Below are 25,857 nucleotides of genomic sequence, written 5' to 3' on the forward strand. Positions count from 1 at the left end.
TGAAAATTTGACACAAATATTGCAAGCAAGAGGAGGACATATACAAATTAAAGAGCCAATGAATAAAACGTATTTGACAAATCAAAGGCAGATTTTCCAGATTGTGAGAAACTACAACAGGTACAAAGAAAATGGAGAAATTCTCATATAGCTACCTTGAAAGTACTGGTTACCATTTTAAAAGTTGGGCTCCGGTTTCCGATGATTAATAACTCATTTGTACGAGTTATGGAAAAAATGTATTGTGTTCTATTCAAGCAGAATTTTCCTTTGAACTTGGACATTATGGACGTTTGACACTACGGACATTTTCATCTTAAGAACGTTTTATCATATGGGCTTTCTGTCGTATGGACATTTAATACATGAACATTTTCACCGTATGGGCATTTTGACAATATGGACATTTGACCTTATGGAGGTTTTATCATATGGACGTTCTGTAGTATGGACTGTATACGGTGGAAGCGAGTAATGTTAATGCACTACGTCATGTGAAATCAAAATTTGAAAACTTTTATGAAAATTAAAATTCGCGTGTACTATTGGAAAATGGATCAGTATTATAATAATTACGTCGCTGGCTCTGTTAACAGTATCTTATGTTCAATATTATTCTTCTTATTTCCAGAATTTTACGTCAGGACATTTTAAATTAACATTTTACAACATAACATATACGTACAGTATCTACATACATCTACATACGTTGTAGATACAGAGTTAACATTATATAGAGATGTTAATATAAACCATAGGCCTATAGTTAAAAACACTTAAGGTGATACCTCGGTTAATGCATATTGAACATGACGTCATTATTCATTACTTACAACTTATTAAATAGGGAACCGAAAGCCACTGATATCAATGTGGCGATCATAACTGAAACTAAAAAGAAACTGAAGGCAAGAAAGAATGTAATGGTGTACAGTAGTGTTAGTTTAACAAGAGCAAGATGTGGTGTAACAATATTAATTGATAATAGATGGAAAAATAAAATTCAGAGTTACATTTGTGAGAATGAAAGAATAGTTATATTACGATTAAAAATGGATAGAGACATCTGACAATAATAGGTGTGTACGCTCCATAAGAGGGAAAGAGAAATAAGACCGAACATTTTTATGAATAACTGCAAAAACAGGTAGATAAATGGAAGAATGATTATTTTATAATATGTGGAGATCTAAACGCGCGACTAGGAAAAGCGCTAATAGCAGGAATAGTAGGAGTATTCGGAGAGCAAGCAATAAACATTAACGGACAAGATCTCAAACAATTCGCAACATATAATAAAATGAAATTATCAATAGTTTCTTTAGAAATGAAGATATTCATAAGTGTAGCTACGTGGAGCGCAAGAGGTAATAGATCTGTTATTGATTATGTAATAGTAAATAAAATTAAACTCATTTGTACAAGACGTCAGCGTTCATAGATAAAGTGACATAAATTCAGATCACTTCCTAGTCATCAATTTATTGACTCTGTGGAAAAAACGAACGCCAAACCAACATAAATTCACAGAGAAAGTATTTCAAGTTTATCTGTTACAAGATGATAGCATAAGAAACTTATATCAACGACGACTTTTGACCAACCAGCAAATATAACAGTATATACACCCAAACTAGTACAACAAAGAAATAATAATAAACCCAATTCAAAAGAAATAAAACCAATAAAATAAGGAATTACAAATCAAACCAACAAAAACAATAACAATCATTATTCAATTCCACAAATAATACCTTTAAGATGATTAATGTTATTTATATTCTTCCAGTATTTACAAGAAAAGACCACACAAAGTGACATAAATATGGAATGGGAAAATATGCATTAATCAAGCCGCAACAGAAGCATAGAAAGAGGAGAAGAATATGAGTGAAAATGAGATATAAAGTGGCTTTACAATGAAATGTTTGGGCGCCGGAAGGTGTAAATATATTGTAACACCAAAAAATAATTTATATAATGAACTTATATTATATAAAAGGAGAACCAGAAATTATGAGTAAATTTATTTTAATCAAAGATAGTTATACCAAACACAAAATATAAACAATAAATGGCATATAGGATATTTAATACCTATAAAATATAATTAATTTTTCTGTTCATGTTGAATTCAGTTTTATCTTTACGTAGGCCTAATTAATAAAAGTACTGAACGCCACGTAGTTTGAAATTGTCATCATGATTAAAAAATTGAGATCCAGTGAAGGCTTCAACTTTCAGGCATGAAGTGGAAAGTATTTTAATTTTAACATATTATAATTATAACATTTCAAAATCATTATTAAATACAACACGAATGCTTTCATAAGACTGAAACAATTCTCACTTGTTGTGATTTATACAAAATAATAGATAGTAGATATATAATTATACTGACTGCAATCCTAAGAATATCACTAAACCCTTAATTATAGTTTTATATTTGACAAATTCACTTGAATTATACAATTAGTAAGTGATTCTATATTGCCTTATATAACGCGGTTAGATATAGTGAATATCTGTGAATAAGTAACAATTAAAAAATATTGATATGAAAATAGCTATGCTCTTATTTAAACTTTTGGAAATTACTACACTTCTTTCATAGAGAATATGATTTTAAGTTTAACAGGAAATGTACATAAAATCACAGAAATAAAACATTGTAAGTAACATGTAGCAGACGCATGGAATGGTTGGATTTTTGTTACACTAAATACTAGACAAAGAGTTACTGAGAGATTTAGAGAACATAACTTTATGAATTCTCCGTATCAGGTTGATCTCTTAAGCCTTGGTTTTTCTGAACCGACGCATGCGACGTGCGAGGCCCGCCTCGCACAAATCCGGACTACACGAGAGATAGTGAGTGGTTTCTATAACTGCGAGGTACGCAGACCTCGCATCTCGCAGTTATAGAAACCACTCTCTATCTCTCGCGTAGTCCAGATTTGTGCGAGGCGGGCCTCGCACGTCGCATGCGTCGGTTCAGAAAAACCGAGGCTTTACTTGTTACAGTTAAACAGTATATCTTTGCAAGTTACAAGACAATAATGAATCACTATATGCATAGAAATTTGACATAAGTTACAATATTATTCTAAGACAGCTTAAAAGTAAGAATAGGAACATGGATATCTTAGCATTCCACAAAAACTCTAAACACTATTAGGAATCTACACTCTATTCTAATACTACGAAGTTATCATATCAACATATTTAAGTTGTATGCAAGGGGATGATTTACTATATCATTCTAATTCTAATGTACACATCATGCAATCTACCGATCTAGTAATTATTTGAAAATAAAAGAATTACAGTTAAGTTTGTTTCTAATTCTAAGTAACAATTTTATTGTTGAATGGAAGTAATCATGAACTTAAAAAAATAGATCATGCGAATCCATGCTAGCGTAAAATAAATATTGTATCACAATATAGGTTAACTGGTTATCATATCCACAGGAGGAAAATGTTTCTTTCATGCCCAAGCAAAATGTAGTGATAGGAGATCAAGTCCACGAATAAGTTTTAAGGTTTATTGAGTCGTTATAGTAAGAGTATTTCTGTTAGGTTTAAATTGTTATACACATTTTTTTATAAACACAAAATTTATTTGGTTCAATATATGTTTGTTAAAATTTTGTCCGTATTGGATGCTGATTGGGGATACACTTTTATTATTTAATCAAGTATATTTGATATTTTATAAATCGGTGTTCTATTTACTGAGATATTAAAAGGAACGGTGAGAGGTAGATAGTTTATAGGATATTATAGGGTTAATTGTTATTTAAACCTATTTGTAGCTTGTTCGTCTATTTTTAATATATTGAGAATTGCGTTTTCGTGGACGTAGATAGCAATATCTATTAAATTTTGTCACTGTGAAATGTAAAATAATCTACATTGAAGTTTGTAAATATTGTGTACTTTAAATGACAGTGTTCTCTGTACGGGAAACCCCAGATAAATATATCGTCTCCTAGAAGGTCTAATGAGATAAAATTCTACATACGAAGCATAGTTGTGTAGATACTACCCTAAAGCGCGTGCTTCTACTCATTTGTCTACTTGAAATGTACCCGAGGAAAAGACCTGAACCAAAAGTGAAGCATCTACTAAACTAAAGCCCAAAATAATGATCAACTGCTACTGAAAGATAGATTTGTAGTCGAGAAATGAGAAACAGTGGTGTGACTTCGAGTTGGTAAATCAAGTGCGAGATGGAAATATTTTGGTTGTTTTGTTTTCAAAACTACTAGGAGTATATAAATACAGAGTGTACTAAAAGTTGTCCACCTATTTCATTTGCCTGTAAGACAGCATGCATTTCTTAAAATTTAGTCTTGAAATAATAATTAATTACTGTAATAAAATTGTGCTTAAAACAAGTCAATTCTACTAAAAATCAATGTTACTAATAAAATCTGACCATTGCACAACTAATCGTTATGTACTGATGTCTAATTTGCGTTAAATATTTCTAAAATTATTTAAATTTGGAAACCACGGAGAAAAACGTTTTGAGGGAATGTAACAATAATATGAATGATCTGTACAACAAAACTATTTAATAGAATTTCTGTAACAATAATAAGGAATTCATCTGAACATTTTTCAATACCTATGCTCCTTTTAAGAAACACAGTCCATTTCGAACGTTTTAAACAGAAAGAGGCAGTCAGTTTAGTGGACACTCTGATATTTGTATATAACAGTGATTCATAACCATGCATATTAACTGGCTCAGATCCAGGTAAATTTGGCACTAAAGAAGTTAATATATATAAATAATATTAAAGTTATCATTTAGATAGTGAGGATAAACAAAGTTGACTTTTCATTCATATTTCTAGTAAGATATTAATAAGAATTACAAGATTAACATGATTTATATGCACATAAATATAATTTTAAATGGCAAATATCAAGTTTACAATGATTTTGTCTCATAGTTTAAAATATTTCAACTTACTTTATCCTCTTTATTTTAAATGCTTTTTTTCACGTCATGTGACTTACCAGTTTTAACCATATGTTTGTTATTAGAAGCTGATTCTTCTCATCCTATTAACATGCAATGAGAAGAAAATGTGCTTTGTTAGTGAATCGGTACAATGCAGACACCAAACCACACGCGGGGTGGGACCCTGGGGTCGACGGCGGACAACTCAACTGCAAACATCTCGCACTAAAACCTCCCCCACACAACAACCATCCCCGCTTTGCTTGGATTACTTCGAGTTGCCCGCTCTTTCCCCAAGTTCCCGGAACATTTAAGCAAAAAAAAAAGCCAAGTTCCAGAATACACTGCTGCTTTCTGCTTTATGCCGCGGATTCTGGAACAAAGTACATAGACTCGTCTTCAAATTATAACTTTTGACTCCATTAACAAGTTTATCTTCGTTGCAACACTCCAAAGAAACATTTATGTTTTTAAACTCTCTCGTGTTGAAGCAGTTTTCCTACTCGCTTTGTTTAACACATACCCGACTCTTTACCTTATGACGTGTTCAGCTACTTGAATTTTAATTTAAGGCTTTAGAAAGAAAATCTGAAGTCGAGCCGATTAGAAAATCTTGGTGGCAAGCCTGTAGAATCTAGCTGGCACAGGAAACCAGTTTCATAATAAATAATTTTGTAGTTTTATTATAAGCTTAATCAGCACTCATGTTATTTCAAAATATTTTGTCTGGCCTCTTGTGTGCGCTAAACTCTCCAGCACAAGTAAAACCCTGAGTCGGCAAGAAACTTACCAAATTTAACCAAGCGTTTGTGGTAAGGATTTGATTCTTTTCATCCTGCAGAGGAAGACCACGTTACTGTTAACTACTCGACAAGGTGTATAGTTCATAGTCTCATCTTTATTCTAAGTCAAGAGGGTATTATTTTTTAGATTTAGAGATATCTGTTTTAAAATATTTTCACATTTTGGAGCTTGTATTCCTGGTTATACATTTATAAATTAGCTCATGTTTACTTTCAATTTTATTATGTTTAAGCCATTTTCCTCGCTTTATTCTTACTCTTTATTATATATTTCTCTGTGTTGCATTTTTTTATGGTTGAATAACTTTAATAGTCTCTTTTTTAAATTGTTCTTATAAATGAAATTAAATAAGTGAATCTATTGTCTTAGTTTTTAAATATCACTTCTATCGAAACTTGAAAGTTAACTGAATAATAATTTCTTGTAAAATTAAAAGTGAAAAATTAAGTTTTAATTTTAAAAAATGTACTGCACTTATAAACATTTCTTATCGATTTTAATATAATAATCGTTATTAAAGTAACTCTCCCTGACTAATGCTAGTACCGTCTTATATCAAATTCGAAATGCTAGATTTATCTTCAAGTTTTAAAACTTCTTTAGCTTTCGGGAAGAAGAATCTAGAATATTATTTTATGCTTTTCATGGAATGATATTTACTGTATTATGGTTTTATTCTTCTACTAGGCCTATATTCAAGAAAGAATTAATATTTAAGCTTTGAGGAATTCTTCTTTTGTCGCGAAAGTTTTCTTCCCTTGAGCTTAGCAAGTAAAACGTGATACTTTTATTGGCCTGTTTATCACAACAAAATGTTTTGTTTCTTACTATATTTGATGAAATATTTTCATTACGTTGTTTTTCGTAGTATTTCATTAGACCCATAGATTTGTTTTCACAAACTGTCAACTCATCTTCTCTCGCTTTGTATTTTGTGATGATAATTTCTACATAATATAATTTTAACTTGGATCTTGGTTCTTCTCTCTTACTTTAGTCTTTAACTTTTCTTACATAAAACTCAGTTTGATAGACTTAGGGGAGAGTCGGGTAGTATCGGACAGTGCGTTTCTTTCATCTACCACCATATGGTAGTACCTGAATGACAAGGTTACGTCTCTCTATGCGACATCACAGAAACGTAACCATGTCAATCAGGTACTATCATCGTGTGGTAGATGAAAGAAACTCACTGTTCGATATTACCCGATGTCCGATACTACCCGACTCTCCCCTACACATGAAATGAAATGAAAAGCTTATTTCTGTTAACATTTACAGCTTGAATTTATTCTTTCCTAGTGTTCATTTCTTGAATTAGGATAAATTTATTTCATACTGTTTTCCTCAATTACTCTACTACAAGTCTTCATTTTTATACTGGTACTGTTATAAAACTTCACAGGCTAATATATTTTAATGTCGCTGTAAGCAATTTAAATAGTCTCATAGTATTAAAGATTTGAAAGGTATCTAATTAAAGCTTAAACATCTGGCTATGTTTTCAACTGAAATAAATTATTGTTTTCAATCGATTATCACTTTTTTTTTTAAATATACACATATACATATCTATTTTTTCTAAAGTGCTTATATAATGTGGAATATCTTTTGAATAGTTCAAAATAAATAAATAATATTAGTATGTAACATTCTTCATAGGTAGGCGATCGTTTTGGAGAAATACGTTTTACCCTAGGTCGATTTCTAATGGAATTAGGTCGATCCAAAATGTTTTTTTTTTTCAAAAAGAAAAAAAATCTTTTGACTCCCAAATTTGATTTTCAAGTTTGAATTATATAAATTGTTTAGTTTACTCCCAAAAATCATGACGCCAAAGTTTGAAAGGCATTAAGGAAAAAATGTGGATTTGTATCCTAGGAGTCTATATATATGTGATATGAGTAATATTGTGATAATTCTTTTTGAGAACTTATTACGACTTTACTGAGCGAGAGAAAGATCTTTTTTGCGTCAACGTATTAAAGGAATGTTCGTGGACAAGTTTCTGCACAAAACTGGTCCTTCTCTCGCTCAGTAAAATTTTAATACATTCTCAAAGAGAACTATCACAATATTACTCATATCACAATATTACCGACCTCTACCCTACATGTGTATTTTTTCTATAGTGCTTATAAAATGTGGCATAATATTTTTTGAATGGTTCAAAATAAATAAATAATATTAGTATGTAACATTCTCCATAGGTAGGGGGCCATTCTGGCAAAAGAAATTTTATCGTAGGTCAATTTGTAATGGAGTTAGGTTAGGCCAAAATTTTATTTTTTTTTTCAAAAGGAAAAAAAAATTATTTTGGCCTCCAAATTCGTTTTTCAAGTTTGAATTACATAAATTGCTTAGCTTACTCCCAAGACTGACGTCGCTAAAGTTTGAAAGACGTTGAGGAAAAAATGTGGATTTTTATCATTGGAGTCTATGTATGTATACCTTAAGTAAACATACATAATGAAAAATTTCATTATTATGAAATTCGTTTTATTATTACTAACAGTAGCATATTAAGATTTGTCTGTACTTCCAGGTAGGGACAATTTCTATTCCAAAGTTTCACATTTTGATAACTTTAAAGTATATATTAAGTGAATAATACTATGTTATTTTGCAGTATTACATTTTTCTGATATCTTGTATTTCAAGCTGTTGTTGCATTTTAGAGAAACTCTTCCCCAGGTATTAGTTGTAATTTTTTAAATTTTTCCATAATTATAAATCACTTCTCATAGCCTTATGACTGACTAATTTCCTTTTCGTTCAATATATTACTTTCCACACACAAAAAACATATATTCTCTATTTTTACCTCTGATTTTTTTCCGTTTGCTGTCAGCTGGGAAATACATATTAATAAAATCAATGTGTAATTGATGGTCCTGTCAGATAACGAGTCCCATCGAACGGAACTTGGAAAAGGTGAGGCCTGATAGATGTTGTCGTGTCTGTCCCAGCGTGTTTGGGCCGAGGCCTGTTAGTCAGATCTGTATACATGATATGCGAAATGATTCGGCCTATAGTCAATGTATTTGTGTGTTCTGAACGGGGTAAAATCTGCCCCATGGGCCGTCACGGTGGTGGAAATGGTGGAACTGGAAGTCAATATGTTGTGACACGTTGACAGCTGCCATCAAATGCGCACATGTCACCTAGGCTTCACAAAGCATTCGTTTGCCTTAGAACTGACATTACCATGCCTCGGTTCAAGAGAATGAGATTTGCATTGCAAAAATGAGCGAAAATAATGAAAATTATATCATCATCATGATATCTGACCCTGTAAAATTATCTACTGTAGTATACTAATTCATTCACTTTACTTGTGGAATATGAAATTATGGATCGTATTAAGCAATACAATTCATAGTTACAGAGTAGGGTTTAGGTATTTATAAGCGTATAATGAAATATAACTTTTCCGTTTTGGGAACTTTTGTGCGAATTATTTTGCCGTGCACGATGTTCAAAAATATGTCTTTCACAAACTTCGTAGATTCATCTAATAACTTATCTTCCAAAGTTACGAACGAAATGTCCGTGAAGATGAAAGTGATTCCTAAATGTTGCATTTCTTTTGAAATAAAATTGAAGCAACAAAAATCTGTAGAAGTTCAAATATAAAATGTAGAATTAATTAAAGTATCAATTTTTAATATAATTTTATTTGTTACTAAAAGGATAGACCGAAATATTTCTAATATTAATTCTGTAGAAATCTTTCTTGAGTCTTATACTTGTCTTTACTTACAACAAGTTTACAAGATCTGGTAATGCTTTATTGGCGCTATTAAAAGTACATTTATAATTTTACTTAATTATAAATCAGATATTGAGTTTTAAAATTAATAGTTATATTACCATTGCATTTTTATTTTAGCACAGAAACACCTCATTGTTAGTATCTTAATCCGTAACTTGTTAGAAGTATATAAGGAAGAAAAGAGAACTCCTTCTCTCTTAGTTTTCGTATTATCTTACCAGTTTGATTACAACATATTATTGGGTTCATCGAACTTTGTAATCTTATGAGAATGATAATATTTTTGGATCATCCTGTGCAAATTATTTTTCCACACACGAATTTCAGTTAAATTCTGTTCTAAAATAGAACCAAATAGGCCTATTATGATATTGCTTTCCTGTATTTTTATACAGAGAGAACCTAATTAATTGTGTCAGAATTACACAGGAAGGACGGGATGCTCTACTGAGTATTTTATGTAGGAAACTTAATGTACTTGACGTCAGTTAAGGAAATTTGGGTCTTATCGTGAGAGAGGAGAGCCTGAAGGGTAGGCAGTTGTACGTACGTCCGCTGACGCAATGTTTGCAAGATTAAGCTGTCGATTGTAATCTCCATATTTTATAAACAATTTGACAATAGTTGCAGCACGACGGATCTCACTGTGGCTATCCGTTACCACCTGGATGATGCTTTTCTTGGTTGTTGGATTAGAAGAAGAGATCCCACGCTCTGACCTGCGTTGTCACCTGATCTGAAATTTATCGATTGTTTCTTCTGGGGATATCTAAACTCAGTTGTGTATGAAAAACCAGTGGACAAACTAGAGAAATTTGTTGCTAGGATCAGAGCCGTCTGCGATATGATTTAAACAATATTTTGAACGTCTTTTGTAAGTTCCAGAACAAAAGAATATTCAATTTTATACGATCATTCGTAATAAACTTCACATGTTTAAGCCCACGTCTCCTTAAGCAGGCATTACAGACGCTCACACCCCTGCATCATTATACTCAGTAAGTCACCCTACTGTATAATTTAGCACGATTAATTAGATTCATTCTGTATATACTTCATAACTGAATTTTTATTGCGTTTTTGGAAATGTAGCTATTTGTTTTGTATTAATGCAAAGTCATTGACTCTAGAATGAACTACAATAATAACAAGAAAATTATTTTAAACTGAGAAGAAGGCCTGAAATTGAACAGAAAAGATTATGAAACTTCCCTTTGTGATGTAAGGTAATTAAATTTATTAAAGTGATGCGATTTTAAACATATTTATCAATATTATGTTACTGAGCAACACCTTGTATGTGAAAACATAGAACAAACAACAAAACATATGTTAAAACATTATTTTAGATCTTTCAGTAAGTTGTATACTGTGAAAATTTCCAATCTAGAAATTTTCTCAGGGCTGAAGTTTTCTTTTCTTTAAACAAATTAATGAAACTGCATATAACTTATATAAATAAAAGTAGCTGGAGATTTATTAAATACCTTGGATTGCGTGAAACGTCTTTATTCTTGATATCTAATTGGACGAAGTTATGCAATAATAAAGCAACCGACAATTTGAAAAATGCAGATATTAGCAGAAATCCGTTGTTGACTTTATTATTTAATTCAGAAAAAATCACAAATGCGATATCTGCACTCTGCTGATATTTATAAGCAAAATCATTTTATTGCATAAAATTCATTTACTTATTTTTCTTTGCAATATTAAATCAACTACTGGCCTATTATTAAAAATCGGTTAGCCTTTATTTATTATTATTTGTGGTATTTTGGTAATAGTGTGAGTGTTAGAATACTTCTTGTGTAAAATGTTTAATAAATAACCAGATTTACTTCAATGGTCAATATTTCGAAAACAGGTCTCTGTCGGTTGGTCTCTTTTTGCGTAACACAGTCCAATCAAGTTCGCAGGATTTTAGATTTTGTTCGCAACACATTCTGTCACACACACATTGCAAATGTAACCAAACTTATTATAAATAAAAGATTTATTAAGGGAACTGGTTAGTGATTAGTGGATAAAAATCTGATTTTTTATTTCCTGTGTAATAAAAGTACTACAAATTTGCGCTTTATAACAATATATGTATTGTGAGGGGTATCTCTACACATAAGCCCCTTAAATTGCCTCTAAATTTGGTGGCGCATGTAATTAATCGTTCTTTTCTTATTCAGTTTTCCGTAATATTTTTCAAACTTAAGTGCATTTTTGTCTCAAACTACTCCATCTATTTAGAAGAAATTTTTACAGTGTTTTCTGCAACCTGTGTTCTACAAAGTAGACATACGGGTTTATGAATATCACACACATAACATGACGAAAAAATATATATGCTTCGAAAAAAATGGCAAAAATTGTTAATCGAAGTTCAGTATTTTTTTCTGTTTCATTAAGGGTGAAATATTTAACTAAATTTCGCTTTACAACTTAACATATACATTACTTAATAAATTTAAAAAATATAAACTAAATGACTGAAGATTGTAGCAAGTAATGTGCACCTGAAGTTTGAGATACGTTTAACAATGTAGGAAAACAGGTTATCAGTTAAAGGTCCTTCTATTACATTTGGATAAGAAACTAATTACTTGTTTTTATACCACTGAATTCGGAATGATTTATTGTACAACCTTAGAAATTTTTATTCCATTCTTAACACTAAAAGCCTAGAAATATTGAACTAAACTTTTGTACTAAAATTCTTTAATCGCAAAGGCATCACTATCCATTTCCCTTAGAGCAGTGGTCGTCAGCACTCGCTGAAATGTGCAAAGGGTACGCGGTGCTGTCCCGTGTGCACTGTCGTGCAGCAGGGAGAGATAGAGAGCATACCCGCTAGCAGCTACGGAGTGCACCCTAGTGTACTGCGTTTTCCGCGGGTAAGAGAGACTAGCCCCAGCGTGCTCTGTGCTGACGACCCCTGCCTTAGAGTAACTAAAAGGTTCTTTATAACATATCTTTCTTCAATATTGATTACATGTTTATAATTTGCTCATTTACAATTTATTGATGTAGATGCATAATTATTTATTTTTCTTTTTATGTCGTCTATAGTCTTTCACATTTTAATTTACACTTCTTTTTTCTTTGTAAGTTTTGATTTTACCGGTTCACTATTTTTCTTTAGTTATTATATTTTCTGTTCCCATTGCAATAAACACACATGAACTGTGCTTGTTTTTCAATAGACGTACTACTCTTACAAAAGTAATAAATTTCAACCTTCTCATGCAGATAGGAATTCTTCCAAATTTTTATTTTGAGTATGCAACCTCTCTTGTATAAGTGAACTCATCTAGCTTACACTTGCACGACTAACTGTTATCTTAACTCAAAATTACGTCGTAATTTTCTTTTATAAAAAACTGATTTGAAAACAGCCATATATCTGCTGATGCAGTGACCAAAACGATGGCGCTGCCTCTGTGATCAACTTTAGGAACTTTTATCTTCATCCTACGCAAAAGTGTTATATTTTCTCCAGATTTTAGATCGAATATAAACTTTTCACATCAAAAATATTTGTCAGGGAATTCCACTAATTATAGAATATATTTGATTTATTACTCTTTGCCATATTTATTTCTTCATTCTTTGGTTGTAGGCTGGTGGGGTGCAGGAATCAGTAAAGCTTTCAGCCTGACGGAGTGTAATCTGCACAAATCATCTGACATAATATACCCTTTTTGCTCCGATCCCCACGTACTGTGGTCGAGTAATCATGGGAATATAAATGAGCAAATGCCAGAGTGGGATATCCAATCTTGAGACTAGAATTATTGGACACTTGTGTTATGAGATCTAAATTTTAATCTGAATTCAATATTCTTACCACTTTTTTTTATTTAACTGATAATCCAAGGAATTTAATTTACGAAAGCATATACATGAATATAAATGAAGGAAAAATATGAAAACTTTTCCCTATGAATTTTATACTTTAAGAATTATTGGATTTAATTAATTTTGCCCCAAATTTTAAAGCTTAATGTAGGCTCTATCTACCAACTTACGAGTAGATGTTTATGAATATAGAGCCGGTATTACGTACTGACTGGACGAAAAGGTTTTAGTAGTCGTTTAAAGCTAGTGACTTGAGGTACTTACCACATCTATAATTTGCATTAGCGTGAGACCGAAACTGAGCTGAAGAGGGTCCGACTCATTGGCTACGGGTCGCTCCAGGACGTTGTAATGATCCAGTAGGGTGTGAAGCAATCGCTTTTCGTGGGGCCCTTGTAGCGACTCTGCAACAAACATATCGATATTCGATTAGACGACAAGGCAGGGGAAATAATGTATTCGTTACTTACTAATCATTGCCCTTACTTCTCTAAGGCTTCTTGACTATCAAGTTTCAGATACGCAGAAAGTTGTTGACTTATTATCCGTCCTCTCAATTTTTTTTAATTTCATTTTCTTACTTGTAGTCTTTGAGATCTCAATCGAGACGTTGATCTCAGACATATCCAGGGTGCGAATTAAGATTTCTGATGAGGATGGATAGAATCCTAGATAGAGAATACCATACATAAAATTATTATTGTCTTCATTCAATACGGCTCAACGCTTGGTTGTACTGAGTTGCTTGTCTTGCATCTTGATAATAATAATAATAATAATAATAATAATAATAATAATAATAATAATAATAATTATATCAGTGAACAGGCTTAAGATAAGATGTGTAATTCCTAAGTTATTGATTGTTGTTAGCTTGCCGGTGATGATAATACATCAATGTTATTTTCTTTGTTTACTTTATACTGTACTTTATAACGTACGTGTATACTCGTATTAAAACAAATATATTTTTTGAGGGGGGAATAGAAGTTATCCCTGGCAGGGATGTTAATATGCATTTATGAAAGGGGAATAACTTTCCAACAGGGGGTAAATCCCCATCCCCTCCTTAATTCGAACCCTGGATACATCTGTTCATAAAACAGAGGATTTAAGGTGACTGGGTAGTCTGAGCATATGGCTATTGTGTATAAGTGAAGAAATTTTGTTATTAATCTTCAGTTTTTGAATATATCAATTTACAATTTCTACAGCATGCACACAATATTTGCAAGTATATTTTGGCTTTAGATTATCTTCCCGTCTCATATACTTGATTTTATAGAAAGTTTTAAACCTGAAAAATATTCTTTTTTAAATTTAAGTTAGAAACATGGGTATTTTATTGTATTAATGTTTTGTATTATTGTACACAGTTGGCCAAAAAAGGCACAAAATTAGAAATACTCTATTTTCTGAAATATATAACATTAATTTATAATGAATACACTGTTGGAAAGAGTAGACTTTAAAGATGAGCAGGACTTTTTATAGTTTCATTGGCATAGTGGTCTGATAAGCGCGTACAATAAAATAAAATCATTTATATATAGTTCCGTCAATTGCTTATCTTTAATATATAAATAAGTCAATACATGACTTAATTATACAAACTCAAAATAGGACCCCGGTGGGGGAGAGGACAAACGTTTACGCCATAAATGGCATCTTCAGGTCTTTTGTTAGGCGATAAACACTAAATGAACACCTTAGCATATCTGGTTATCTTGGAGATACACATACAAATGCAGGTACTGCACATTGAAAACACTGGCATAATTAATCTCTAGAAACTAAAAGAGTTTTTAACGAAAAAAAAAACAAATTCCATGTAAAATTGTTATACAGAATGTATTGATTGAACATATAAATTAGTTTATTTACTTGGTTTATAATGTATTGTATATGATGATGGTATCAAACAAATTCTAAAAATGTATAAAAGTTACAGGCGTAATTAATAATATATTTAAACTCTTCCAAGTACAGAAATGTAGAAGGCTTCAGTTCTTTAAAACACTTGTACTGTACTACCAGTACTGGCTTATGGAGCAATTCGTGGACCGTAAGGAAATCAGATGACAAAGGCTATGGTCATAGAATACTCATTGCATGAACAACGGAGAAATGAGTACATTGTAAAAGAACTAGAAATCAGTGGCAGATAGTGGGTTTGAAAGTTGAGGAGGCCAAGACGTGACTGATGAGAGTTTGCATTACATATATTAAAAATATAAGGCCTATAACGTTCCTAATTCTCAAGCGCAGAATTTATAGGTTTTAAGAAACAAAAATTAGGTTTTCCAATCTATGTTTTAGGAATTTTTTTTTCAGGATTTTAAATCTCGTGTTTAGGAGTCTATATGATTTTACGGGGAAAATAAATAAAAATAAACAACATACTGTTAATATATTACAATACTATTAGAGTTATATTCAAATATCCGTTATTATATCTAGCTATATATTATAGCTATAGATCTAAAAACAGCCTGCTGATTCACGTGGTGATGATGGAATGTTTTATGGAACTATTTACCAATATTAATACATATTAATAGTCTATTATGTTTACAATACTGTATCTTTATTAAATTATTACACCCGCAGACCACTCATTTAAGTAGTGCTCCTGATATGAATTAGGTAGGCCTATCTTCAGCGGTACAGCAGTACAGTTGTCAGCGGTGGGTAGGACGTCTCCAAATCCGCTCCTCTCGCGCGTTCTAGTTAAGTTTAAACATTCCGCTAACCAGCTATCTTATTGGTTGAACTGCTGTTGTCATGGTTACCGGGGAGCAGAGTGGTGTAGCTGTCTCCTCTCTCCAGCTCTCGCATAGGTACTGCAGGCTGCTAGATGTCGACTATACAGGTAACAGCGCTATGTGTTATTTTTCAGTACGAATTATTTATACTATCTACAGTATAGCGAGCGGGCGTCACCAACTGGATGTGGTCGACTTGATGTCGTAGTGAATAGTAAAATTAATATAAAAGGAAAAATGTTCGTTATTTGTTATAACTTGTCTGTGATCTTAAGTCAGCTGGAATTAATATTGATATATTGTGTTCTGGTAAAATATTAGGGGAGGCACGGCCTCCCTTGCCTCCCCTGAAAATCCGCCGCTGCTAGAAATTCAGTCCATTGTACAATATATCAACGAATATAGGCTATACGTCAATGGAGACAGCATATGAAGAGAAGAGACCTCGCCAAATTGCTTGAACAAATTCTATTATACGTTCCAAGAAGATGTAGTGATGTGGGAAGACCAAGAAAACTCACGTGAGAGGTCGTAAGAGATCCGCTAGGGCCTACTGCATGAAGACGTGTGATGATGATGATGATGATGATGATGATGATGATGATGACTGTGGTATTTCAAAGCCTTTCCTAATTTTCATGCCACAATCCGCGGTTGCACTTAATGTAAATCTAGTACTGCATTTAGCCAGAAAATGACATTCCTTACCTTTCATTAAAAAGTTAATTGGTTCATTTCATTTCCTTACAATTCGAGTCTATAAAATTATTTAAACTCTGCACTCAAAATAGATAACCTGTAACTCCATTATTCTGTCGATCCTAAGTAATATTGCAGGAACTGCAGTCGATCTTGTTTCCCCTGCTGACGAGATTCCATCTCTTTTAATCCCAAATCAATCTCCGTTACATTACGTACCAGCAGACGTTAATACGACACGGAATTATCCCCTCATTTCGTAACAATATTCGTTTAATATCTACAGGATCTCCATTGATCCAAATCGTGTTAACCTTGCAGGACTTTCGGAAATGATAAATTATGAAAGAATGAATTAAATTTGAAATATAGAATTGACAAAATAATGAAAAGAATAAATTGTATAGGATTGAAAAAAAACCCTTGATAAAGTAAGAACATCTGCAATATTAGGCGACAGTGCGTTGGTTTCTGAAATCAGTGCCTTTGGAAGACCTACGAAGCGTCTTTGTAATTTACACCAGGCACATAATAACTTCTGTCGTGGTCCAGCGCTGATATATTTAGTACTGTTATCTTATTTTTAATAACTGTTGATTCTCCTTGAACTTTTTTAGGCCGTGACTTCATGAATTTGAATAGATTGAGGTGAATTTCAGTTAAGAAGGATAAATTACACCGGTGAACAATGATTTTGTTAAATGTGCAATTTCTGCTGTTTCTTATGTAATTTCATCTGCTGATTCCAAAAATGAAGTCAGAATTTTTCTACCACCCACTACTTTTTTGTAATTTTAGAAAAACTGATTTATTTTTATTGCTATATAGCCATAGTCTTTAACATGTTAATGAAAAGAAAATATTTCAAATATTTCATTTATTGCTTTAATAATTATTGACCTATAACTTTAGATCATTGTTGCCTGTGAAGTCAGAATTCATAAAAATAAATTTTATTCCTCATAAGACTGCGAGAGTTAGTATTAATTGTCAGTTGAGTTGTAACTTATGATCATGAAACAATTGTCATAACCCGCGTATTTTATCCTAATTTTAAGTGTGATAAAAGTGTCTTATAAAGTGAAACATACTTCGAAATACCGTGTAAATCACATGAACAATTTTGTTACGTTCGTGGTTAGTTAACTTTGAATTTTACTGAACTAGTTAAAAGAGCTTACGAGTGTTCTTTTGATTGCAAAATAGATGAGGACATGAAGTGGGCCCCTGAAGTCTGTTGTGCTTCATGTAATTCTATTAGCTTAACTGGTTGGCTAAATGGATTCCGTCATATGGCTTTTCCACTTCCAATGATATGCCGGAAACCTAAGGATCATTCAACAGAATATTACTTTCTAGAAACCACAAATCAGAAGATTACAGAGAACTTGTCAGCGAACTGATTCAGAACTATAACGTGTCATATATATCAAAATAACTTCTTGGATTCTCATTCATTTTTTCTTTCCTCAAAACCTTGGTAGTGAGCGACGAACATGGGGAGCGTTTTCATCAGGGTTTTTCTGAAATGAAAGACCCTACCAGGAAAAATTGAGTCCAAATATTCTGTCAGACTACTGCTGGACACTCAAATGTTTCTCAAGCGAGGTATAGCCTAAAATTTATTTCACACACATTTTAGGTAAATATGATTTTAGGTAAAATATTACAATGTATCAATACTAGAAAAGTCTGACGTATATTTCATATAATTACTGAAAAACCTTGGGTGATAGAGACATTTTGAAACCAGATCTGAAACCAGCACGAAAAATGCTATAAGAATCACCCATTCTTTGTCTTTTAACAAAAAATATATTTAATTTTGTTGACCAGTGTTATTATTTATTACATTTTCTATCGATATAGACAAAAATCACGATCATACACGCAATAGTTATCGAATAAAATGGTATTAAACATTTTGAAAAAAAAAAAAAACCTTTTTTTTTCTGAGAAAAGTATGGACTTTCCACCAATATGCTTTACTTTTTTTTACATACAAAATGAGCTATTCGCTCTGAAAAACTGCAGGGTATTTCACTTTCACTCTGCATATATAAAATGATTGATTACTAAATAGCTATGGATTAGGAGCAGACAGAGTCGAAAATATTAAGTCTGTCAGCTCTTAGTTTGGTCTCAATACAAACATTAACCACGTTCCAGTGACCGCAAGAGAAGTAGTGCACGGTGTAAAGTCACGTGTGTAAATCATTACTTATATTTGATCTGATGTGCGGTTTTACGGGTTTGGTTTTTGGCGGATGAATATAATTTATTTTCTTTATATTGGGTCCCATTCTATGAGTCAGCGGAGTGTAATTACCGTGAATGTCTTATTGAAGCAAAAGAATCGAAAATACATATAGCCTGTAGGGGAAAGTAGGGCAAGAGTACGTACAGTCTAAGAGTACGCACCTTCCGAATACTTTATGGTAGTTTCGATGTTGGCAAAACTGACTGTCCATATGTTGTGTGAGTGAAGGAAGACAAGTTGGATGTGCTGTAAATCGCACTGAGTTTCGTATAGTTGTTTTAAAGGTAAGAAATCTGTTTTTGCCCCCTGCGATCTTTTATCTGAATGTTATTAATGTTGATGTTATTAAGGGAATAGGTGAATAGTTATCAGTTCCATTATATATTAAAATACGGCTGGGTACTGTTGTTAATAAAGCATGAACTACTACTCCAAGATGTGAGCAGCCACGAATCAGTACCGCCAATTGTTAAATATTACGCTAGTGGTTAAGAGTGCGCGCCTAGAGTTCGCATGCGTACGCTTACACTCGAAAGCAGCTACAGTGCGACTCAGTTTTACAGAGATAATATTTTAACTTACCTTTGTTTCTTTTATATTTGTTAAAATGATTATTGTATTTTAATATTTTATTTAATTATGTCCTATGTATTCGAATCCTAGACGATTTTTTTTTTTTGTAATTTCAATGGAGTTGAAAGAATTAGGAGACAATGGAGAAATATAAAAGAAAATCAGATAGAAAGTTGATTTTTATGGAAGTAATGATGGAGCAGATAAAGGAAAGTCTACCTAGAGGTGAGAACAAAAGATCCATTACGCAGGTATTTTAATATAAACGAGGAGAACATCATTACTTGTCCTCTGTGTTCTGAAGAGTATACGGAACCTCCTGATTGCGACTGGATAAAATGTGATCAACGTAATAATTGGTGGCATGAGCACTGCACAAATTACAGTATTATTTGCTTGTGATGACTGTGAATAAATTGTATTTGTTAAAGTTAGTTGTAATTTTTGTGTCTCTGTTTGTTTACTTTTTGTTCGTGCTGCTAAAATCTGTTACCAGCTAAGTGATTTAATTAACCATAACGTTTGAATTCATCTCTATTGACAGAAGAAACAAAATTATGATATACAGATAATAGTTAAAATAAATATACTGTATGCGTACTATTGAACTTAATTACTGTGTGCTCTTAGACCATATTATGTCGTCTAAGAGTTCGCATTTTCAGTACCTAATGTACAGTAGTGGCAAAAAAACCGGACCGACCCTTGTAGCTGATTTCAGACCCTTGTTCATTCGAGAGCACGATAGACTGGTAACTAAGACTTTCGTGGTTCCAATCCTGCCTGGGAAGGAAACTTTTTTTTTGTTCCTTATTCAAATTTATTCCCAATATTTTTCGATTGCTGGTAAAATTCATGTTCTGGGAATAATAAGTTAATTAAGTAGTAAAATATCGCTGCAATCGAAAAGTATTGGGAATAAATTTGAATAAGGAACAAAGAAAAGTTTCCTTCCCAGGCAGGATTCTAACCACGAAAGTCTTAGTTACCAGTCTATCGTGCTCTGAAGTGAACAAAGCTCTGAAATCAGTACAAGGGTCGGTCCGGTTTTTGTTGCCACTACTAGAAGAATTTAATATTATTTTAAGATTTTTGCAATGTCCATATTTTTGGAAACATTGTTCTATTTTGTATAAAAATTTCGCATGTATTAACTAAACCAATAAGCAACTAGAGCTCAAAAATCAAAAAGTGAGTACTCTTACCCTACTTTCCCCTATTCAATATCGAAATAACAAAAAGTTTTACTAATCTTTTTTACGCAATATATGTAGATGAGGAAAACGAATGTAATGAATATCGAATTTACAGATTATTAGAGTTGAAAATGGATATATGCAGTTAAACGTTAAAATAATATCTGGAGCAATTTTAGTTCTTCATAATTTAGTACCACGCAGAAAAAAGGTAGTAAACACCTACAGTAGTATCAAGCGTAATCGATATAAAATCATTTCCAAGGTATCCTCTAGTTGCACAGTCGTAGTGTTAATAAATCCCTTGTCGTTCACTCTGAGCTAATTGTTTGTGTGTTTTAAGGCCGTCTAGAAGGGGATTTCATTATCGGGAACTGGCAGCCCTTCATGAAGCAAGGTTTCCATTTTTGCGCCCAAGAACCAATTAAGATAGGATTACGATTTTTTTTAGTTGAAATGGTTTTACTCTTGGTTCTTGGGGGTGTTTATTTTCGCGGTGTAGAAAGGAAAACTTTTTCCCCTCCGCTTGAGAGCCCGAATTCGCACTGACGTAACAGTCAGACGCCCACACAATAATCTGACTCCCACTGCAAACTGTGCGCCGCGCTAATTAGGTCGCCAGATGCTCTTAGCGCCGTATTCCTGTGGGTTCATTAAAGGAAAATTAGCCTCCGTGTTTTACCCAGAATTTCGAACTGCTTCCTTTTATCCGAAGCATTTCTAGTAACCGATTTTTAAAACTAGCCCCTTCATAATGCTAAGTGGAACGATATTAGTCGTACCGGGAAGTAGAGTGAGCTTGATGAAGTTAATACGAATATCAAAGCAATCATATCATTGATTATATTACAGCTAGGAACGCTAGGAACATAATTAGGAAGCCCACATAATTCCCAGACGAATGTTACCACAACTGTTATCAAATCACAATTATCATCACCACCCACCCACTCACCATTCATTATTTATTATCTATTATTCCCCCTTTAGGGAACGGCACGGACTGGGACTATCCTCGCACGCAGGCCGCTCGAGTGGGTCCATTGTAGAAATGGGGTAAAATGTGATTTTTCACTCACCGGTGAAGCAGTGACGTCTCATTTTCGATCACGGTGATTTTAATCAGTGATCCAGTGATTAGAGGTGATTTCCAGTTGCCAGTGATGACGACGAGAGAGAGAGCGCTATAGGGCGGCCTTGAATCAGCTGATCACTAGGGACCGTATTCATAGACATTCTTAGCGCGGGCTTCCTGTGGATGATCAGAGAACTAACGTTTTTCGTATTCATAAACCAGTGTTAGCGATATGATATGAATCCTGTACAAGTAATCAGTCGATAGCCGGGGCTAGTTTAGCACGCTCGTAGCGCGGGCTAGCGAAATGTCTATGAATAGCACCCTAAGGGCCGTATTCATAGATATACTTAGCGCGGGATTCCGGTGGATGATCAGCGAACTAACGTTTTTCGTATTCATAAACCAGTGTTAGCGATATGATATGAATCCCGTGCAAATAACCAGTCGATAGCCGGGACTAGTTTAGCACGCTCGTAGCGCGGGCTAGCGAAATGTCTATGAATAGCACCCTAAGATATACTTAGCGCGGGATTCCGGTCGATGATCAGCGAACTAACGTTTTTCGTATTCATAAACCAGTGTTAGCGATATGATATGATATGAATCCTGTACAAGTAACCAGTCGATAGCCGGGGCTAGTTTAGCACGCTCGTAGCGCGGGCTAGCGAAATTTCTATTAATAGCACCCTAGTAGAGCAGTGATCTAGTGAGTGGGGACGATTGGGAGTGATTTCTCACTACGAAGTGCGAGCATTCAACTGTTTTGAATTATTGGTGAATGTGATTATGATCGTAGATGCATTAGTGATAAAATAATGAAAGGAATAAGATATTATGAGTGCATTGACAGTGCAGAGAAAAAAGAGAACTAACTCAGAAGAAATATATTATGGTGAAATCACATTAGTTGAGATTATTTGCGGAATTTAAAAATAAGAATATTTAACTTGAATACCGGTATTATGTAATTTTCATTTGGCTGCTTATACAATAAAGGTGATAAAGTAATAAGTGTGGTTGACAAAGTGATATTTGTAGACCTGCATTGTTACATCACCCTTAATAATTCTAGCCTCTCCCTTCTTTTTATTCACACATTCCACAGTTATAGTATGTATGTATTTATTCACACTGCAATGGGTATATACCCGGTGGCAGTGGTAACTAATTACACTCAATAATGACAATAATAAACTTATTAATTAAAAATACAGTTAATAATAATACCAATAATTAATACTAACAATAATTTATAATAACAATAACAACAACAACAACAACAACAACAATAATAATAATAATAATAATAATAATAATAATAATAATAATAGGGAATATCCTAAATTAAATGAAGCACGATTATTTAAAATAACATTTAAAATAAATCTAATTTGTATCTTAAACCTAAATTCGAACTAAAACCCACGAGTATGATATGTTAATATCTGCACAAGTACTTTTCAGCACTACACTCATTTCGCTGTCAACTCACTCACTGCACTGGAACTACGACACATTTCACTGATTCTATCCTGATTTCACTAACACTTCAAAAATATTTCACTGTTCAAATACTTTGCACTGCCACTATAAACTATAAAGCTTCACTGACAGGAACACGTTTCACTTACACAACGCACTTCATTGACACAACATAATTCTTCACTGATACAACACTTCAATAACAAAATATCACTTACTCCCTTTACATACTGTGTATAATTACCGTCTATTAGTAAAGTCCTTAAGCCAATTTTTAAATACGTTTTTGGTTGTTGGTAAAGCCTTTAGTAAGTCTGCAGGTAAATCATTCCAGTCCCTGATTATGAGTATGATTAAACTACTACAATATACGGTAAATATTAGTGGTAATTCTCCAGGAAATCTACATCTAAGAAGGCAAAATGTTCTTTAGCTTAACTGGCTTCTGTGATATAGGCCTATATATAATGACAAACAAGTGGCTTTAGTTTGCAGGTACAAATACTTTCAAAATATAATCTAATGTTGTAGCTCCCCTTCTTTTGGTTATTTAACGACGCTGTATAAACTACTTGGTTATTTAGTGTCGATGGAATTGGCGATGAGATGGTATTTGGCCAGATGAAGTCGATTTGCCATAGGTTACCTGACATTCGCCTTAAGGTTGAAAAAATCTGAGAATCGGTTCAAGCGGGAATCGAACCCACACCCGAGCGCAACTCCGGACCAGCAAGCAAACGCGCTACTGCCTTAGCTACGCCGGTGACCATTTTTTTGTTTCTAGGCCTAATTAATTTTTTCTTGAATTAAAAAAAAAAACTATTTTTTTAATTGCGCTTCTCTTATGAAAGACGTCCTAAACACCGCCGAAAGCCTGAAGTGGTAATGGGGAGGGCACGTGGTAAGGATGGACCACAGACGATGGACGTACAGACTGACATTGTGGGATCCCAGGATCGGCAGAAGAAGAGTGGGACGCCAGACGACTAGATGGGCCGATTTCTTCAAGAAGATGGCAGGATCACAATGGATGAGCAGGGCGAGAGACAGACAGCTATGGAGAGTTCTAGAAGCAACCGTCCCCAGTGTGTAGTGTGGTGTGAATAGGGAGCTTACAAGTGAATGTAGTGTTTAGATTGTGTACATAGAAACGAAGAAGTGCAGCCAAGTTCGATATCACTCCTTAGGACCAGCTTACCTAACGAGTGAAGTCTACTGAGCCAAGCCCTGTCAATCAGGAGGCCCTTGCCCTTACGGGATCTAGCAGGCTAAATTTATTTATTTATTTATTTAATTTCACCAAGCTGACTAGTCAAATTTTTGCCTCACTGGTGAGCCACCATAACATTTTTAAAGCCCCGCTAATCCGTTAATTACCAACATAACATGAGATAAGTCCAGGACGAATTAATAGAGAAATCTTTCTTATAGTTGCTAAGAAAACAAATGAAAACAATTGCATTTTTCTCGAAAAGTAAAAAATGTAATATCAACATTCAATAAGTAATCTATTAAAAACTATAGCACCTAGAACCATGAATTTTTTTATAAAATGCTCAGTATGTCATCCTCTTTTTGAAAAAAAAAAAAAAAATGAAAAATCCGAATTTAGGTCCCATTTCCTGCAACTAGTCACAAATATTATTAACTCACTTCCATCCCTTTTTGCAAGTTTTAACGACCTACTACAGTGTTATCCATACAAGACGTACAGAAACGTAGCCTCAGAGCGTTCCTGTCATACGCACCGAAGTTGAAGGGCGTTAGTCGGCCGTTACGTTCTTGCTGTTTACCTCACTCTCTTGTGAGCTTCTGAAGGGATTACTCATTCATGCGTATCGTAGTACAAGCTATCGAGTTTGTTCTAACTGTTGAATAATTATGTTACACATTCATGCGTATGTAGTGCGAGCTATTCTAAATTTTACAGGTGTTTCAAAACACTAAAAGTTATAGCCTACTTAATCGTACGTATTATTACTTTCTTTCTAATTGTAAGAGAATGGTGTGTTACAAGTCACGCCGAATATTTTACAAGAAGAGATTAGTATAGTATTTCAGAACAACCTTCGCAGATATAAAAAGAATGTATTGAAGCAGGAGACACTTACTTTCCTCTTAATCTCCGCATATGATCCATGTATCTTAATGATGTCTAATCATTTAATATCTTCTTGTACCCCGTACCTTTCTCCCGTTCACCATTCCTTCGAGTGCATCCTTCAGCAGAAAATTTCTTGTAAACCAGTGGCCTAGCCAATTTCTTTTACTCTTCCTGATCAGTTTCAGCATTATTCTTTCTTCGCCCACTCTTTCTAGTACAGCGTCCACACCTGTGGAGTAACGGTTATTTCGTCTGGCCGCGAAACCAGGTGGTCCGGATTCAATTCCCGGTC

At 33.4% G+C, this 25,857-nt stretch overlaps 1 protein-coding gene across 4 annotated transcripts in view; it reads right to left on the minus strand.

The window, feature by feature from the left end:
- Positions 1 to 13,807, minus strand: part of LOC138692960 (neuronal acetylcholine receptor subunit alpha-7-like) — a 134,417-nt gene extending 120,610 nt beyond the window's left edge. For all 4 annotated transcript variants that reach the window (XM_069816379.1, XM_069816378.1, XM_069816377.1 and 1 more), the window contains exons 1-2: positions 13,673 to 13,807; positions 5,034 to 5,078 (exon numbers count right to left, since the gene is read on the minus strand). In XM_069816379.1, the coding sequence (XP_069672480.1) occupies positions 5,034 to 5,078; positions 13,673 to 13,690 (63 nt within the window). In that variant the 5' untranslated portion in view covers positions 13,691 to 13,807. The remainder of the gene's footprint in view (positions 1 to 5,033; positions 5,079 to 13,672) is intronic.
- Between the last annotated feature and the right edge of the window lie 12,050 nt (positions 13,808 to 25,857).

The sequence above is a fragment of the Periplaneta americana genome, chromosome 17 (assembly GCF_040183065.1).
Source record: "Periplaneta americana isolate PAMFEO1 chromosome 17, P.americana_PAMFEO1_priV1, whole genome shotgun sequence".
In the NCBI taxonomy this organism is placed as follows: Eukaryota; Metazoa; Arthropoda; class Insecta; order Blattodea; family Blattidae; genus Periplaneta; species Periplaneta americana.